Source organism: Anoplopoma fimbria, chromosome 21 (assembly GCF_027596085.1).
Source record: "Anoplopoma fimbria isolate UVic2021 breed Golden Eagle Sablefish chromosome 21, Afim_UVic_2022, whole genome shotgun sequence".
Lineage (NCBI taxonomy): Eukaryota > Metazoa > Chordata > Actinopteri > Perciformes > Anoplopomatidae > Anoplopoma > Anoplopoma fimbria.
The window spans coordinates 20165230-20185780 of NC_072469.1; the positions used below are offsets into that span (position 1 = coordinate 20165230).

Consider the following 20551-nt stretch of genomic DNA (forward strand, 5'->3'; position numbering starts at 1 on the left):
ATTTTCAAAAGCTACACTGCAGGATATTTGGTTAGCTTCACCACAGATACTTAGCACCCTTATTTGATCTAACTTGATATTTATTTGTTTTTGGAAGGGCTGTAATAGCAAATTGTAGGGGCACCCAGGGTGGTTTTTATGATCCCATAAAATAAACCTTGCTGTTCATCGAATAGAAAGCAAATCAGTAGGACGACCCCCAGCTATTAATCATCACTAAAAACCAAATCCCATTTCCAATCTCACTTCCTAGATTTCAGGCCTGCTTTGCATGTTACATGGGTTTATTTCCACTACACTCTTAATGCATGTGATAATATAATCACATCACATCCATGCTTGTTGACAGCAGCTGCTTAAATCAGGGGATTGGCTGCCGATGAAACGAAGGCGTAATCGCACACAGGCGTGCAGACTCACACACACGGACTGGGATGAAAATTCAGAAAGCAGCCAGGGCTCTGAGCCAACATGAAAACACATATACATACTTATACACCAAATCACCCCCCCCCCCCCCCCCCTGTCTCCCTCCTCCTCAAAATAGAACAGCCCATCACTCACATCCTGATTGTTATCCCCCGCTCTGACACAGAGCAGTTGACACAGAGACAAAATGACAGGATATATAAATATTTACACCCGGCATCAGTGGCCACGCCAGTCTTCAGTCTGCCAGCGCTCGAAGTTAGTGCTCCTCAGCACTGCCAGGCCAGCGACAATGGCAACATGTGGAACCAATTCTGAAACATGAATGGGTTGTCTGTGAGTGGTGTAAATAGAGTGTGGCAGCCAGCGCATACATACATGATGAGCCAATTCACTATAAATGCAGCAGTGTGGTGATGGGCGGCAGAAGAATGGCAACTATTTTGTCAAGTTGATTTGAAAAAAAACAACGATTTGGCCGAGCGGTCAAAAAACAAACACCTGCTCAGTATGACAAAATCCAAATAAAAAGGCAAAGTTAGTTGAGACCTTTGCATGCTGCTCTGTCCTTAAAAGTTGTCTTCTTTTTATGTTATTTCCAGCAAGAAAAACAAGCACATTTTAGAGCTGAAAGTCCTAAAAACTCATATTACTGTGGCTGTGCTGTGGCCCCGGGACAGAGAGTGAATCATGCAAAACAAACCACCGTGAAGCCATAAATAAGTGCGCAATAAAATATTTAAATCTTAATGTGTATTTAGGAGTCGCTCGGTTCTAGCGGGTGCTGGAGAAGAGACAACCTTTTAACAAGTTGACCAAATCTCTTCATGCCACTTAAAAAAAAAAGAGAGATGAAAATGTAGGGAAATGACATGCGGGACTTTTATTGCAGCAGGTAAATGAAAGACATTCAAATCCAAAAATATGGACAGGCCCTTCTTCATGCCATTGACATCTTGTCATCCATCGAAATAAAACATGGCTTGAACGTAGCTGACCTCGGACAAAAATAAAGCAGACTTAATGTGTTAGAATTTAAGCTCCAAAGACCTTGGAGGGCTTTTCATTTAAAAGAATCTCCCCCAAAAGACCAATTAAAAGATCTCCGAAACTAGTTGTAGCCTGTTGCGTTTATGAATGCTATGAGGCCATTTGTTTATTTTCCTGCTTTCACCTCCCTCTCTCTAATGATGTGTTAGCCGTTCAGGGATGATAAAAGCTGAGCTCAGTCTGTGGCTGTAAAACCAGTCTGCCGTTCCCACTCCTCAGAGACGTGGCCCTCAGCTTGGCCTGTGGAGGCATTGTTTACATTACAGTTTATAACCTTTAAAAGCCTTCCAGCCTTCACCCAGGAGCACTTGTTAAATACAACACTTTATTAATATAGAGTATACGTATCTCAGGGGTCTAGAACTACAACACTAGAAATGTTTGGTCTGAAAACAGGCGAAAAAAATGTCCTATACCAAGATTATAGGGATTGTCTTTCAACACCCCTCCTAAAATAATTCTATAAATGACTCTCATTTAGATTGGACTTCTGTTGAAGCTATATTCAGACCCATTTTCACGAAGGCGTAGCGAGTGTATATTTTGTATAAACTTTCTGAACGTAGCTGCTGAGCTGTACAGTGTACTTTCTTTCTGAAACCCTACATTTCTAAAACCGCCATACAAAGCACAAAGTGTTTTTTAGACTATAGCATCCACTCTACAGTAGCAGTTCTGTCAGCCAAAAGTCATGCCAAGTCAGAAAAACCACCATTCCCAGTGGGGTCGAACCCATGTGGGGCACGCCCTTCCAAAGTCAGGCCACAATCACACACAGAGAAAGAAATGCTGTCACTGGAACACACTGAGACAATCCTTGACCTTCTCTGGTCATAACTACAAAAATATATATTGGACATACATTTAGAGATATTGTTAAATCTTTTTTTTTTCACCAACAACAAGGAATTAGCTGCAGATCCAGTCAGGGAGCTTCAAAAGGAGAGAAGCATATCACTCTTTTATCTCCATGACCTACTGTACTGTCAGCCCAACCTTGAAAATAAAAAGACATGCCGGATAGATTATTCTGACTGTAGTTGATTAATCCATTTCTTTCAAGTAATTGTTTGACCTCAACATGTCATGAAAATTGTGAAAATGTGTGAGTCCAAAATTATGCTTGTTTTGTCCCACCAACTGTCCCAAAAAAATGTTCCTTTCATAGGAATATTGTGGTTTCCTGGCGAGAATATGATAAGAAGATTGATACCACTCTCCCCAGCAATTAAGTAGTTTAACTTGAGACAAGAAAACGAAGGGGTATTTACCAAAATATGAAACTATTTCTTTAATCAACTGTACATTCTAGCTGAAGACTCAAGCCAGATCTCTTAAATGTGTGTCCAAAAGGATAAGGTTCCCCTGAGCAGAGTAGGCGTGTTGTGCTGCTGTGATCCACAGGGGCATATGTAATGTGTTTGTAGTCCTCCCAACTTGGCTGAAGAGGAGCCATGGCAGCCACGCTCTACACATTCTCAACAACCTGGGATTACACTACATTACATGGAGCACAATGACACACAAAGGAGAAGGATAATAGGTTTAACGAGAGGTTTCTCTTCCCTCACACACGGTTTGTTTACGTGTGTACGCATGCATGCGTATGTGTCTGCATATTCTGCAATGAGTCAAAGCTTTTTTTTTGCGTTTATTGCAAAAAAGCAAGGGCTGTAATTTGGCAGTGTGTATACTGTACGACTAAGAACAATGAGATGGGTTTGAACCACACAAAGACTATCATCAGGGCCTTGAAATGAAGGTTATTAAAGAAACAGAGCATAAATATAACTGTGAAGACCAAGATGAATGGATATCTTCATGAGACCATGGGAATAAGCAGCTGCTCTGTGAAAAGGTGCTGATTCTTAACACAAGGTGAGAAGAAATAAGGTTGGAATGTAAGTGAACAAAGCATAAAGATAAAACCAGCATTGAAAGGAAAGTTTTTGTTCTTTGTCCCCTTATGAAAGCAGAAAAACAAAAGCAAAGAAAAAAACTCTAGACATGCAAAGTCTGCAGAGCTTTAGAGCTTTGAATCCAGGGCAACAAAGCTGATGTGTAGACAAGTCAACAAACTTGTGAGCTAAGAAACATTGGCTGAACTTTTAGGGGTCAACAACATGAAATTCACATGAACACTGTGCATGTGTCTGCATGCAATTTTATTCTTTGAACAATAATTCCACCTTTTAACAGTTTGAATGCAGATGGGTGGGACTGAGTTGACTGCCTCTGGTTTCTCATGTAGCCTTACCCAAAAAAGAAGCTAAGTGGTAAACGAACTTATTCACTTTTTTACAGTACAATATTTACCATTATACAATACTGTATGTCTCCAATGAAGCCTCAGAGCATTCCTGCAGTAGGACACCACTGTATCATCACAGCTGATCATTCAGACACTAACCAAGAGACACTGACGCCTTTAAGTTCCTCTCACTTTCTACTCTCTTCTCCTGAACAGTTAGCTTTGTCTTAGTGAACCATGTCTGATTACTAACTGAAATGTCAACACTTTTCATTAATGCTCCTATATTTCCACCAAAGCATTAGGCCACCGGAGCCTAATGGGCCCTTCTTGTACATTAGAGAACCAAAACGCGTTGACCACAGCTGACCCATTGGCTGCTTTGTTATCCCCCTCATTGCGGAAAGCACAAGGCAGGAACGTGTTATGTTAGCTGGGCAGTTAGTCATCATCATTGCACTCAATTGGCGCAAAGGGAAGAGTGCCAGCTTAGCAAATAATGAACTGACCAAGACAGAGAAGAAAGACGGAGAAAGAAAGGGTTGTAGAGGAAGAGTCCTTGTGTCTGTACTGGGCGGAGTTACTGAATATGAGGCATGCATGTGGGTCTTTGGACACACACCGTGACCTTGGTTTTCTAGTCCATTTCATTTTAGACAGAATCTGATGTGATTATCTGACTGCGACACTGCTGGACTGGAAACAGCTCAATGACATTCTGCTGCTTCGCACAGGGCAGACAGAACGGCATTGATCGCTATTGATCCTTTCTTTTGACTAAGTTTCACATCATTTCATTACAGTTTAGCTGTTCAATAGCAATGTAAAATAAAGGGTGAGGAGGATGAAATCTGATAAGGAATATGCTGTACCTAAAAACTGCAGAGCCCTGTTAAGACATACGAGGAAGGTTGTGTCTGCTTTGTGTCTCAAGGGAAAGGAAGGAGCAAAGAGGAAAGAGAGGCATCAGATGTACTTAGATGGCTAAGTAAGCTAACGTAAAGTTGTTTGACTATACAGTCTCTGGTTTGTATATCGATATATATAAATACATGTTACTTTTCAATTTTTTTGGGCTAACTAATGTGCCATCCAGGGCGGGGGAAGGGAAGAGGGAATTTTAGAGACTGTAAATAAAAACCCTTTGTTAGGCAGTTGATGTTTGTTTTAATTGACTATAGACTCTTCTACAGTTTGTAAGCAATTATGACGTACCAAAGTATGCACATGCAACTTTGCAACAGAATTACAGTACATAAGTACATAAGTTGCCCAATATTAAGTGGCCAGTTATATACATTTATTTGGGGGAGAAAATTAGCTTGTAACATTATACCAGCGAGAAATGAAGAGAGTAAAAGTCACTAAATGCTTACAACTACATTATCTGTGGTCATGTGAAGAACTTAAAATACCATGACAAGCATTTTTGATCAATCTAGTGCTAGTCACAACGTTTAACAGTTTGCTGCCATACGCGCCACCAATGTTTTGGTTTAACTTGTGACCCTGTTAACTGGTTACCCTCAGCCTGATGCGTTCGTGGTTGCTCGTAGTGAACTCAGCTGTTGAAAATATGAACAGAACATATTGGTGTCCTCGCCTTCAATCAATTTTAGATACATACTCATCTTTGTTTTTGATCCATGCCAAAAGTTAACATAACTTACTTTGAACGACCCAATGGGCTGAAAGTAATCAGTTACATAAAACCCCATAATTTCAGTAAATATCTTGTTTTCAGCCATTGCCAGGGAGAAATGACATAAACTCTCAGACAAACAGCTACATGCCAACTACAGTGGATACCCAATAAAAAATGTTAAGGTGCTCTACTTTTTCTATATTTGTCTATCAATTTGCTTACAGCGTTTTTGTATTCTAGCAACAGTAAAATATCCAGATGAAGTGTCCAGAAATTGTCCTTATATGGTCTGTAAATCTGACCTGTTGAAGGTAGGGAACGAGATTTCAACGGAGCAAACAATGTGATGAAGGTTGGAGTGAAAGAATGGAGGCAGGGAGAAATGAAGGCAAGGGAGAAAGCATAATTAGACACAGTTTGATTACATACAGTTCACATAATTATGGTGTCACCCTAGTGTGTGTGGGCTTGTTTACCTGAGTGTGGGACGAGCGGGTGCTCCGTCTTGTGACAGGGCGATTCAGGCAGCAGCACCGGCCCTCTCCTACTGGCCACGCCTGCGGGCCGCAGGACCAGCATGCACTGCAGCAGCAGCAGTGCATGCTGGGTAACAGGGCGTCCCATGGGGGGCTGGGCTTGGCTCACTTCTCCTCAGGCCTCAGGGGCCAAGAGCATTGGAGAGACACACCTGAAAGAGACAGATTTGGGTTCAAACAAAGACTTATTTCACATTCCATCTTCCGTAACCGCTTATCCAGTTAAGGGTCGCAGGGGTGCTGGAGCCGATCCCAGCTGTCAATGGGTGAAGGCAGGGTACACCTGGACAGGTCGCCAGCCTATCACTTATTTCACATTAGTTTTAATCAAAGCGCTTTAAAGCTTGATACGGGATAGCACCTCGCTACAAGCACAGTGGATTCACACGGGAGATGAAAAGCAGCGAAAATAAATCCTGACGAAAGGCAAACGAGTGAGGTGCAAAGAGGAGGGAGTGTGACTGATTGGGGAGGAAAAGTGTTGGGAGTTTTGCTGAGTAAAACCAGCCTGTGTGTTCCCAGAGACCTTACACCTCTGACACGCAGCGCATGAATCAGACATGGCTCTGCATTACCTCAAACACCTAATGTGTGTGTGTGTCTGTGTGCTCTAATATCTGAAATGATGTGCACTTGGTGCATGTTGTTTTTTTCCTGCAGAGGAGCTTTGTTTGTATGTAATATTGAAGGGCAGCAATAGTTCAATGTACATTGTGTGTGTGTGCATGCATGAGTTTTCATTATAAGGAGTTTGTTTGTGTGAATATGTGAAGGATATATGTATGGAGCTGCACTGCACAGCACTCCTTGTGGGTCAATTAACTCCTATAGCGGCTGTAAATCTGACATGTTTGTATTCACAACCGAGCACTCAAATTGCTGGATGTGATTATTATATAATGCTTACTGCAGATTCGTGTTTCCCAGAAAAGTAATTCCCTTGCAAGAACAACAAAGCAGTTTCCACAACTCAATTGTTCATGATTTCTTTTCTATGTGGGGCTGAATTGATGAGCGGTCTAGACCGTCGACATCATTACTTGTTAATCATTTATGTGATGCTATTACCAGGAATGATTCATGCCGTGTGCAACAAAAGAATAAGCCCCCCCCCCAACTGTACACTGAGGTTTGAGCAGCGTGTGTGGCGGAGTGAGTGAATAAACTGATCTCAGCTGTAAGGTGCAATGGCAAGCCTTTGCTTTGCTTTAGTTTTCATAACAGAAAATTTATTCTGCAGCCAAACCTGTGGAGCATTTACTGTCTTATTGCATGTGAAAAAGGAATTTCATCTGTTGTTCAGTCAGTGGGGAAATAATGGTGCTTTGTACAGCAAGAACAGAACAATCCTCCCTCTATGACAGAGTTGATTTAGAATGAATGATGGGTTGCAAATAAGCAAAAACTATCAATACCCTGCTTGTTTTGAAAAGGCAGAATGTAATAAGAGGAAAAAAGAAAAAACTCTCTCCACCTCTCTCTGAAGTATGAATTGCCCGTAGTGCTGGAAAGCTTTGAGTGGTTCTTGGGTAAAACATACATTAAGACACCTCTCCACTCCTGCTGGCACATGAAAATCCTCATGCTGTGTGTGCGGTGGTTTTATTTAATTTTCCCCTTGAATTGAAAGTTAACTCTGCCTTCAGTTTGCATGAATAGGCTCCATGACCTTGGGGCCAGTATGGAATTCATTCAAAGTCCAGTGTATAAATGCACAGGAAGCGGGGATATGTGGTTTGCCTTCACCCACAGAGTAATGTAAAACACCTGTCATCCACTGCGGGGAAAGCAAGTGACAGCCAGTGCCAGTTTCCTCTCTCTGTTCTTTTTCACTTTCGTCTTGATGGTTCACACGTCAGCTTCTGTGCTCTTTTGCAGCTTTGCTTTAGTCAACCTGTCATTTTCAGTGTCACTTTTCTTTGTCTGCTAGTTTCCTTGACAGTCTGACTCTTTTTTCTTCCCTCAACAAAAAGCCATTTTACCGGTTGCAACTAAAAAACGAGCAAGTCATTTCCCCCATAGGAAATTACTCTTGTCATTTTTAATTCAGGCTTATAAACTTTTATGTATGCATTCGCTTTGGGGAAATGTATACCTGATCCGCTGGGCACAGATGGGAATTTAACGTAGTGAAGTGAGATTATTAGCTTTTACAGTTGTGTGTGTGTGTTTGCATGTTTATAAAGGGCTGTGGTAAAAGTATTGTACATACGTGTCTGTCCCCAACACACAAACACATGCAGACGTACAGCAGAGGGCTGGCTGACAGAAGAAGGAGCTAAGGCCACTGAGCTGTGTACTCTTTGTCCTCCACCTTCCCTCTGCAACAGCCCTGTACACACAACCTCCCACCATGCCTGCACCACAAGTACATACACACACACCTACACACAAACACACACACACGTACACGCACAAACGAATGGATGTTCAGAAAACAAAGTTCTACCATCTCATTTATGCACATTTTTTAATGCTGTTTCAAGAACAAGCATTTAGCTAACCATTTAGTATTAGTAACAGTCTCGTTATCACTCAAGCTTTCTCCTGGTTTTACTGATTCATGGGGTGTTTTGAAACCCTCTCAGTTGTAAAGTAGTTTAATTTAATATTAAATGGTGCTGTGAGATTTAAAGTAAAAAATACAAAAGCACCATCAAAGCACCTTGAGGTCAAACAAATGCATTAATGCATTATCTGCATACAAAACCCTTGCAAAGCAAATCTTTGAATATTTGAAATCGTGCAGTGTTTCCATCAACGTTTGCTAGCTGGTTTTCTTCTTCCACACCTTTGTTGGTGGATTGCTACACCTCTTCGCGCACTGAAAGAATAGCTTGAAATCTGCAAAAGGAATGTGTGTGGCAACCCAACCTAAACAAAATTGCTCAAGAGCACTACCAGCTGGCAAGACTCAACAAGGTACCTATATTTAAACAACGAATAAACACGCAAAAAAAATCCCAAAATATGGCAAAATATATGATATAATCCAATGTATGAGTTTTTTTTCTTGCATAATTAATATCAGACCTAAAATGTAAGTAAACCCTATTTACTTTTTACGACTGGATTTAATGAATCTCAAAATGTTCCCATCTTTGTATTTGCATTAAGTAATGAGAACCTGTCATTGCATGGTGAAACAATTAAGAACTATGAAATCAAAAATACTGTAAATATTCATGAGCAATGAATTAAAAACATTTGCATATGTCACTTTAAAGACCTGATTTATGCCCACACATGCATTTGCATCATGACTCTTAAGTAACAGAGCACAGACAGACAGCCAGAACTTCACCCTGAAGTGATTTCAGGAGGATCCTATTTTCTCTTTAACTCACCACAAGCCACCAACTGGTCCTGTGGGAGAAAACTGGAAGGCATTTCTGTGCTGTTCGGTGGTCTAAACTCTAAATCATCTCCAGGGCATTAGAACAAGCCTCCACCATTGCCGCCTCCTCCTCCTCCTCCTCCTCCTCCTCCTCCTCCTCCTCCTCCTCATCTTGATCCTACTTCTTTCTCTGTCTCTCTTTCACACCTCTACAAATACGGACACACAAAAAACACTTACAGTGCCAGTGCATTCAGACACACACACACACACACACACACACACTGAAATCACCCTGGGACCTGATGATGGATAACACACTGGTGCATTCAGGGCGCTTAGCAGAGTGATCCCTAGCCATACAAAAAAAACGAAACATGGTGTAAACGATGTTTTCTTTTGAAATGCATGTACAGAATAGATAAGACAGTACAATACAGTATTCCTGCCAGGATAATGTAAAGAGAACAAGAGAAGACACAGACCAATGTGAGTCGCAGCACCAGTCTTTCATCTAAGGTTTGTGCCTTATTACCCTCATTTTTCATGCTATCTTCACTTCATCGGGGTGATATCTGAGGCTGTCTGCCTTTCAGCACAGAACCGTACACTACATTGCCATAAATAGAAGCAAGACAAAACATCAGAAGTCATAATTAGCAGGTTGAATTAAAATTTTCAGTACAAAATAGCTGATTCTCTACTTTCTAACTTTATATTTCAAAACACAGTTTCCTTAAAATCTTTATCTCGACACATTTCTCTCTTATTCTCCTCATTTGCCTCCTCAAATGATCCAGTAAAACATTGAGTTAGTCTTGAAGTTCAAAATGAATTAGACTGCTTCTCTAATTAGAATAAGTGTACAGTCAACGATTACTTTTGCTTTCACATGGGACACAAACAGCGGTCATCTGGGAGAAAGTCCTGTGTTTGTTTGAACCACACATTCTAAATGGCAAAATTTTTCTTCATGACTTCTCAGACTGATTTGTATAGTCCTCAGACCCGTTCATCAACACGCTCGTTGTGTCAAGCAGAAACGTTTTATGAATTTCAGTTATAAAAAAAGAATTGATGAATGAATGACGGATGAATCTTAATAACGTAATATTAACATCCACAAATTTTATCACATCATACCTATTGTTATTATTCTTTTTTTCGACGCCAAATCTAATCCACTCAACTCTTGTGCGGCTTGTTCCATTATGGTGGCGTCATATCCCCTCAAAACTCACAGTGAAAGACAGCATAATATATTTCCAACTCACAAAAAAGTAGACAAAGAATAATGCAGATGCAAAGTCTACTTGCAGTAAAATGTTTTTGAGAGCTGAATAATGGACTGGCTCAGACAATCAATAGCTGTTTGGAAAGTTAAAACTATTACCCCCCCACCCCTCCCCACCCCCCAAACACACCCACACACACACACCCACATACCTCTGCAGCTTTGCATTGTGGAAGTTGAAGTGTCAGCTAACTAATCAATTGAAGTCTTCCTGCAGTAACGAGTGGAGAGAGGATCATATTAACACCACTATTGATTTTGTCTGAAGGGGACTTCATGTTGGTCAAATTACACTATACATAATAAATACGCTCCCTAATGACCGCCAGCTTTGGATCCGTCACACTGACACACACATGCATGCACACACACACACACACACACACACACACACACACACACACACACACACACACACACACACACACACACACACACACACACACACACACACACACAAACATGCAGGCTCACATACAAGCACGTTTGTCAAATGTGAGTGTCGCAGTGATGATCCATCTGTCCAAACACAATCAGGGGAGGGCGAGTTTGGGGTCACAACCCAGTGCTGATAGATGCTTCTCTCTCTCTCTCTCTCTCTCTCTCTCTCTCTCTCTCTCTCTCTCTCTCAGACAGGTCACACCAGTAAAAAATCAATCCAGACTTTACTTTAGACCAGAGCACACAAAGACACCACAGAGCTGCTTCGTAAAGCTCTATTTATTTCCAGCAGAGCGCTTATATGTGTGTGTGTGTGTGTGTGTGTGTGTGTGTGTGTGTGTGTGTGTGTGTGTGTGTGTGTGTGTGTGTGTGTGTGTGTGTGTGTGTGTGTGTGTGTGTGTGCGTGTGTTTGGATGTGATTTGCTGGGTGTTTGCCTGTTTATCACTCTGTCTATCAAACGGGTTATTGCCAGTTTTTGTTTGTTGTTCTGAGTCTTTGTCTGCCAATTGGTATCTGGTCTGAAACACAAGACGCCAAAAGCACAAAGCACACGCAGAAATGACGGACATGTTTGCTCTTTACTTTGCTGTCTGTCTGGCTGAAAAGGCTCCTTATTAGTTTATTATTGAAGTAAGTTATAGATTGATAAAAGAATAAAAGGATGGCTGTGAAGTCTAACCACGACTTGTCTACTGGCTTACTGAGTGACCGACACACTAGATGACCGACTGACTGACTGACAAGCTGGCGAACTGAATGACAAACGATCTTACAAAGTGATGGAGAGACTGATGAGGCGCCTGAATGACTGATGGAATAATGCACAAAACACAACATGATTGACAGACCGAGTGGTCGACTGACTTTTCCTCTTTTCCGGCTGCCATGAGGATTTTCATTCACCGCCACCTCTCGAATTTCTTCCATCGTTATCAATCCCCTGCCCCCTTCTGTTTCTACCTTTCATTGACCTTTTCCCTCACTATTTATGCTCTCAGTCCTGCGGGTGTCTCACGGGCTCGGCGGAGGATGACAGGGAGAATGACGGAGTGATGATATCGCCATCAAAGGTTCATTGCCGCACAGCAGGGTCCTTTCCGCTTCACGACCCCCCGGATCAGGGGGCAGGTTAATTCTGCACAAAGAAAAAGCTTGTGTCTCTCCAAGAGTGAGATTGAAAAGTGCATTTGGATCCGATGGCTTGTTTGTTTCAAAAGCTTATCTGTGGTGCACAGTATTGCTTTTGATGCGCAAAATCAAATGTGCACATGTGCAGTTTATCTTTTTCAGTTTTTCACATTTTCACATTCATTGTCTCTCTCTCTCTGTAAAACACGCACAAGCACACACCTGAGAAGAAAGCTTTCCCAGTTTTCTCTCAAGCCCAGAATGCATTTCACACTTCAGCTTCCTTATTTTGAACCAATATTTCTCTGCATTTGGATCAAATAAATCATTCTGCTTGCGTGTGTGTGAGAATGCTATTACCAGCCAACAGTGTGTAGCTGGTATTGTACTGATATGAAAACATGACTCTTGAGACACCTACTCTAGTGGGAAATACCACATTAGCAGTTTTGAGTACTTTGCCAGGTGTTTTGTATGTTTGTGGACAGATTTTGTTAACATCATCGAAGATGGGTGTGTTCTCCACACTTAATGCCCCTGGCCCAATTTGGCGGCGTGGCTGGTGTGCTCCTATTGCAATATGATCTTGAGGTATTATAATATTATTTTTGTTAAAATGAATATATAGTATACATTTTGTACAAATGTCAGTATTGCAACACTGCTTTGGAAATGCCCACAAAGAGGCTTGAAGCTGAGTTTCCAAAGATATGTCCAAAAACAGTTGCATCTGCTTTGAAAAGAAAAAAATGCTGCAGAATAATTGTAGTTTATGTTTTTTTGCACAAAAAGTGAGTTTAAAGCCCGGTGGAAACTTTACTTTGTGAGCAAGAAAGGTTTTCTAAGTCTTTGAAAAATCACTGGACATGTATATTTGCAGATGCATATTTCTGTAGGGTACTAATATATATTTGCCTGCATATGATCCGAGTCTGAGTCCAATATTTTCCACAAACAGCTCTACATTGGAGTAAAATTAAATCGAACAAATACTGGATCAGTTTTCATTTCAGAGTGATGCTCCGAGATTCCAATCTGTTGTTAGTTTGCGATCGCTGCAGATGATTTGGAAAAAAACAGAGCAGTGATTTGTTGGGTATTTTCTGCTTTCAGCATATGGAAGGATGGGATACAGCTGATGAAACACAGGCGCTGGGGAGGAACAGCATAAAGCTTCTCTGGTGTTGGACTGAAACACCACAGGTACTCAACTTAGTTCAAAGTTTGTTTCTGCTTAAACTTTTTACAGTAAATAGTTTTTAGAAAATGTCACCTTCCTCTGCTCCTGATTAATGGTTGCACACACCTTTTCTGGTACTTTTTTTTCTTTTTGGTTCATGCTGAAAAACACAATGAATCTTAAAAACACCAAAGTCTATGTACTGTACTAAGGTGAAAGGCTTTTTTTGACCAGCACTGATGACTGGCCTGACCACAACCATAGCTTTGCTCCAGCTAAATCTGGGACGTATATCACTCACATTTACACACAAACACACACACACACACACACACACACACACACACACACACACACACACACACACACACACACACACACACACACACACACACACACACACACACACACACACACACATACACTGACTCTCCACTCACTTGCTCAAAAACACACCCAGCAATTTCTTCCTGAGTCCCACCCAAACTCTCCAGAGCTTCCCAAATCCTGCTGTTATTTTTACTCAACTTGCTTACCCTCTAGCACTCATGCTGATCCATTACCACGCGCCTGAATGTGGTCTGCGTTTCTACACAACACACGAGGAAAAAGGCCTCAACAACATGCAATATGTGGCAAGAAAAGTGACATCATGCCTGAAAAGAGAGAAACACCGTGTGAAAGCTCTCACATGCCACTAGGCACGAGATTACCAGAATAGCGTGGCCCGATCTTGCTGCCTCTTTGATTGCTGGAGGTACTTTTGTTCAATATGACCTATGACTTAAAACCTTTGCAGAGCTCTTGGCAGAATGGCCTCTTTGAATAGAGAGCATGGCTTTTAAAACTGTTCGCTTCAAAATTTAGGTCAAGGTAATGCAGAGTCAGGACTTGTGGCCTACACAGCCGACTTCATAATTGCAGAGAATTAATCAAATTATGAGGTTGGTTGGTTTCTTCTCTGCTTTTGACAAGGGTACTATGAAAATATAAAGAGTTTTTATTTGTACTCATTTCTCTTTGGAACTGTGCCTTGTTCTTCTGAAAGGAAGAGTTTGACATTTTGGGAAATTTACTCATTCGCTTTCTTGCCGTTAGATTAGAAATGGGGAGAAACAATGAGACAAGCTCTGTCCAAAGGTAACAAAATCCAACAGCATTGTTTAAGCTAACCTGATCTCATGGGAAGCAAATAAATAACATCACTTTAAAAGGACATTAGCAGTTTTACGCGTTTTAGGCTTTTTGCATTTGATTTTACACCACGTGGTTAATGTGAAACTACTGCAGTCAGATTTTGGCAGAAAAAACACTTAGTTGGTTGAGCTTAAAATAAGTTCTTAAACTAACTAAAATGTAAACAATGTAACATAAGAGAACACGTCACAAAAATCACTTACTACAAAATAACACAACTACACTTTGTGACACCGGTCTCCAACACCAGTCTCCTGGTTTAAAGTCCTGTGTTTGTTTGACCAATCCACCTCCCCTAACCCCCGCCCATCAATCCAAAGTCTTTTTGTCTTTCTATCTTTGAGTGAAACATATTCACGCGTATGCGTTTACACTGCATTCAATACAGATAACATGGTGTAAATATACACTCAAAAAGCAAGATGGCATTGTTGTTGTACTCCAGATGTCTTAGAAAGTGTCAGACCTGGGTGCTAAAGCTCACCAATCAACACATAACAGATGATTTATTTCACTGGTACAAAGACGGAAGTGTGTAAACACGAAATCGTAGAACAATTTTTTGGTCAGGACCGGTAACTCTCTGGTGTCACCGCTGGTTGCCTAGTAACTGTTTAGAGCAAAGAAAAAGCCTGACACATAACACCCGATAAAGCTGTGATTTGCTGTTTTTACACACCCAATACAACATGTTAATTTCTATTCTTTACGCTAAGCTCAGTCAGCCCACTTAAGGCCGTAGCTTTATTCAGATTTTTCAAAATGTCAAACTGTCCTCACAAGAAAAGACCCTGAAGAAGCTCAAAAATGTAACAAGGCCTCATGCTGCAGAGACAGAGGAATGCAACTATCAACTTCATCAGGAACTGTGGACAGCACACACTCTCAACAAGCCCTCTTTCTACCTCTACAGCCGAGCTGCTGCTGTTGCCGTCTGAGTGATGTCTGCATAACACAGTTACAACTTGTGAAAATAAAATCCAGTGGCGGACGCAGCCACCAATCGACTGCTGAGACAGCGGCTCTGACACGCAGCCCAGACCCCTCAGGCTACCGTCTGAGCTGCTCTCAGTGTCAAGAAAGCGTAGTTCACAGAGAGCAAATAGTCACAACAACCTTGCAGCTCTGGCTTAAAACTCAAGAGAAGAAAGTGAGAGTTTGTCACCCCTGTCCCAAATCTACATCTCACTGAGAGTTGATATTTCCATAACCTCAGCAATGTACTAAAAACGCACCTTCCTGACAGGAAAGCAAGTGTTAGGTTGCTAACAGCTCCCGAATACAAAGTGTCAGGGTATGTCTTCAATGCTACTGTCATCGATATCTTTGACTTAACAGCTAGCATTGAAGACTAACACAGACCAAAAAAACCTGAAGCTGATTTGCAAGCAGAAGAACAGGATCCCTTTCACCCTGGAGATGATCAAACCGACCCTTTTGTGGATGTTTGAAGAATTTAATATAATTTTCGCAATATTTATCAGCTTGAGTAATGCATTGGCATCAAAGATGTGTTGCACTTCAAAGCCTTTGTTCTCGGTGCGGTGTATTAGCAGCGCCGATACACATGAAAGGAGCGGGGTCATCTGACGCCTGATAAATGCAGTGGTGCAAGGAAGGCCACGAAAACTGAAGACGTTCAACAAAACAACTCCCCACACATGAACATACAGGAAATACAAACATTAAACATCATAGTGGCAAATGTATGTACACTCACCTGGGACAGCAGCAAAGGGGCATAAAGCCCACCACTGAGGGTTGGTGACATTTCTAAAGCTTTAATTACATGCTTGGATAACGGGTAGCCGACTGTCTCACTGGGCACAAAATGGCGCTATCACAGTCTACAGCTGTGCACAGACTTGCCATTCACACAAACACACCTGCCCTCTACACCTCTGAGGTGAATAAGCACAGTGATTGCACTCGCTGCTCTGCCAATATCAAGGGTGACGACTAACTACAGGACCAGCTCATAGATCTGTCCTTTTAAAAGGGCACTGACGCACCTCACACATGAACGAAATGCTACCTTGATGCTAACCAGACTCTAAATGAAAAGAAAATGGTAGTCATCCAAGGGTAAATTCCTCTCATTCAGTTGAGTATGTGAAATCAGTGATGGGAGACTTTTTTTTTTGGAGGGGGGGCTCTGCACAGAATACTGCAGTTTTGAATCATCCAATTACTAATATGATAATCAATCACATCAGCTTTGGCGGTGACAGGATATGACTGGGGGAATGATGGATGAAATCTCATACAGATAGATTCCGCTGCAAGGGAGGTCGAGTCTCTTTGGTTATACTTGCTGTAAATGTACAAAGCGTTCAACTGTGTGTACTGTTGGTGGGTGTTCTACAGCAGAGGCGGAGGGTTAAAAAGTCCAAGTACTCAATGTGAGGTTTTATATTTGTACTCCACATATTTATTTAGATTTATTGTACTTTTTACTCGTTTGTAATACAGACCTGTTACTTTGATGCACCTATAATTGTATATTAACAATAAACCTTCACAATATAGATAGGACGAAACTAGAAAGTTTGGTGTATGAATGATCTAGTGAAGTGGAGATTTCTAGCTCAGAGTCTGGGAATAAACTCATTTTGACAAAACGGCCTTTATAGATATATATTGTTATATTTTTCCTTTTTTCAAGACATTAAAGGGGAAAAAGTTAACATATAGATATCATCATGTAACGTCCCCTGCTCTTCGTTTTCGGATTTTTATTTGTTAAAACATGCAAATAAGGCATTATCTTTGTGTATTTTGTCCATGTTGTATCTATTTCAAAGCATATAAGACTAGTGGAATATATTTTATGGAGAAATAAGGTTGGTTACAATATGATCTATCTATAACTTTACAAAATGAGTTGATTACTCTTTCAGCTACTTGGCTGGATCTAACAAAGTTGGTGAAATATATGGACTAATCTTCTTTCTTTTAAATCTGGTCCGTCACTGTCCCAAGTCCCAAATGGTCAAACCCAAAGGGAGACAGTGAACTGTAATAAATCTTTCCACATGTTTCTTGCAATCAACACAACCAAGATAACAAGCCTAACAGGCGGTCAACTCCTACAGCTCAGTAATTATATGCCTGAAAAACAACAACCACCTCTTTGGCAGATAAAAAAAACATAGACACTTATACTTCAACACATATAAAGGACCTACAGATGGGGTGGGAGCCATAAGGAAGCTGCCTTGAGATGAGTCGTCTTACAGTATCTGAAGAAATGTGGCAGGAGGGATAGTAAATTAGCTCTTGGCTCCACTGGAACCAATTAATTACCCGAGTGTGAGCATGTGTGCGTGTCTTTGTGTGTCTGTTGAGAGCCTGGCCTAAGTTGGTATTTTGCCCCGTTTACGCCAGAGACAATAGCAGAACGTTATAGCTTTAATGAGAGGGAGAGATGGGTTTGGTTAACGGCAGCTGTTTTAACACCAGAAACGATGCTGCTGAAGTGGTCTTTGTGTGTTTGTGTGCATGTGCGTGCCTGCCTGAGTCTCCGTCTCCACGAACATACCTCCCAAGGGTAAACTGGAACAACAGAGGAGCACATTCGGAGACGGAGCCCTCAGGCATCCGATGTGATCGTGTCTCTGCTAGACCAAGCAAACAGATGTAGGATTATCTATCTTCCTCTGTCTCGCCTCCATCTTTCTCTCTGTCTGTCTGTCTGCCTCTCTTTCTTTTTCCTCATGCTAGTAAGGAGTCTGAAGGATTGCGTTTCAACGAAACTGAATGGACTTGTCCACTCTGACACTAAGCCTCCTCAAAAATATAGACACCTGAGACTTGAAGTCACTCTCAGGTCCAACCTATACACCTTAGCCCCAGGCAATGTATTATTTGAGGGATTCCTCTTCTACTTTCTCATTTCTGCTCACTTCTACTAGAGCAGGGCCTAAGGGTAAAGGCTTTAATTGGGCATTTGATTCCCAGTTGGAGTCCAGAAGAAGACTTTATTAGTCATTGGTACAATTAGGAGGCACTGGACTTGAAACATATTGCTTCTGCATTCATATACACTGTATGTTAAATGTACTGTGCATACTTAATGCATAATAACAGATATGACTTATTTCAAGCACCTGCACTATAAGAAATATGTGGTGTGTCAAAATTGAACCTAAAGTTAACTAGTTCTAAGTGCTGTGTTCACTGATGTTTCATATTTTTGTGAATTCTTCAGGTTTTAGATAAACACATTCACTGTAAATATAATAATTTCACTGGTGTATCTTTAGAGATTCTATTTGAATAAAGTCAGTGGCTCCTCTTGAGGTCATGGGATGCTCACATAAAAAATGACTGGTTAATAAGCTTATTTACATCCTGTGAAGATGGGAGTGAGTAAATCAAATGATTTGCGCTGTGTCTTTGAAATTTCAACTTTTAACATCAGGGCTCAGTGATTAAGATTCTTCTGGGAGGCGGTAATTGCATTTCCTCCTGCGTGATCCTCTGTATTTTCCCCATGAGAGAGGCCAGGCTGCTTTTGAAGAAGCACAACAACGTACACATCTTGCAACACACTCTCTGAGGGGTAAACCGCGAGGAGGCGCAAGGGCAACAATCACAAATATTAATAGATGGAGAGATTCATCATTACAAAGCTGCATCAACTGTCTGTGTAATGTTTTTTCTGCTTCAATTATGTCCCCAATGATAGCCTACAAAACGTCAATCAAACAACACATTTCATTTGTTATTACCGCGGCAGTATGCAATGCAAACTGCCTTATGGTTTCAGCTCTCTTGTCTTTTTTTTTTTTCAAAAACTTATATGGAGTTTAATGCCACTAACAACCTATATTTTACCCCAAAAAACAATTTTACTGCTTAAGGGTAAAAGCAGTGTGCCAAATACCCCGAGATAATCTGGGCGCCCCCCTACTGTGCCTAGTGCTCCAGTGCTATGCTAAATTAAGTCTTACACAGAATCAACAAGCAATAAACAAGATTAAAAGGATGCAAGCCAAGGCAGCAACTAGGCTACACCGGCTTTGCAACATGTCAACAGCTCAAATATCGTTAACAATGAGGTCACTCGCAAAACTACACAACCACGCTACAACTACGCCTTGCAACAGGATCACTCGCCTCTCTCTCTCTCTAACCCGACAAACACACACTTGGTTGTCGCTCTACAATTTATGCAAAAAACGTCTCTCACAATTCAGTCACAGCGTACTGAGTGTAACCATTATGTCGAAGCAGAGAAAAATCCAGCTTTTCAGGTTTTTCTGGGTAACGTTATAACGTTATTGACAATTGCAAGTGGCGAGATTTTTCCAGCAACCCCCAAAAATGTTGCTGTTGAAGGGGATCTCAAGGATAATTTAAGGACCCCCCCACCCCCTGTATTTCCCACAATGAGTAGAAAGCTTAGGACCAAACCACAACCAGCCCCCAACATTATCTCACACACATCAATTGGAGCCATTATCTTCTTGCTTAGGTCCAAAGGCTTAATGATCAGGTTGTCCTTCACTATCTGCTCATTAACCACTGTGACAAAGCCTTTTGTACAGGTAGATTTCCTCTGTAAATGCCAATTGGAAGGTGAAGAGAAGCAGTGAGTTAGAGCACAATTTGACAGGGTGCCAAGGAAGACACAGTTGTTAAATAAGGGGTTTTGGCCTCATATAAGGAAGTGCTTGTGGTGAAAGAAAATGGAAGCATATGTTAATCCAATATTAAATGGTGAACTACTACTATCAGCGTAAGCGTAACTGTAATGTTTAAATTTCTCTTTGTAGCATTTACACAGGAATCCATTACGTTTCCTAATATGTGACACACTTTAATAACAGCATGGAAGTGGAGGGGGTTGGGTTGATGCATTTGAGATGCTTCCACACTTTGTAAGCAAGGACAGGAGAGGAGACATCAAATTTCTAAGGGAAATAGAAAACTGAGGCTCAGGCAGATTTTCTGCCGGTGACATTATTGATGCTGATCCCTCGGCGCGTCACGCTACACTCTTACTAATCAGGTCTCACTATAATGTTTCCACACTGTCTCTTTCTCTGATCAATGAC

At 41.3% G+C, this 20551-nt stretch overlaps 1 protein-coding gene across 1 annotated transcript in view; it reads right to left on the minus strand.

The window, feature by feature from the left end:
* The window catches only part of sema5a (sema domain, seven thrombospondin repeats (type 1 and type 1-like), transmembrane domain (TM) and short cytoplasmic domain, (semaphorin) 5A), a 112514-nt gene that overhangs the window by 76870 nt on the left and 15093 nt on the right, over positions 1-20551 (minus strand). The window contains exon 2 of the mRNA XM_054623020.1: positions 5852-6063. Within this exon, the coding sequence (XP_054478995.1) occupies positions 5852-5999 (148 nt within the window). The 5' untranslated portion in view covers positions 6000-6063. The remainder of the gene's footprint in view (positions 1-5851; positions 6064-20551) is intronic.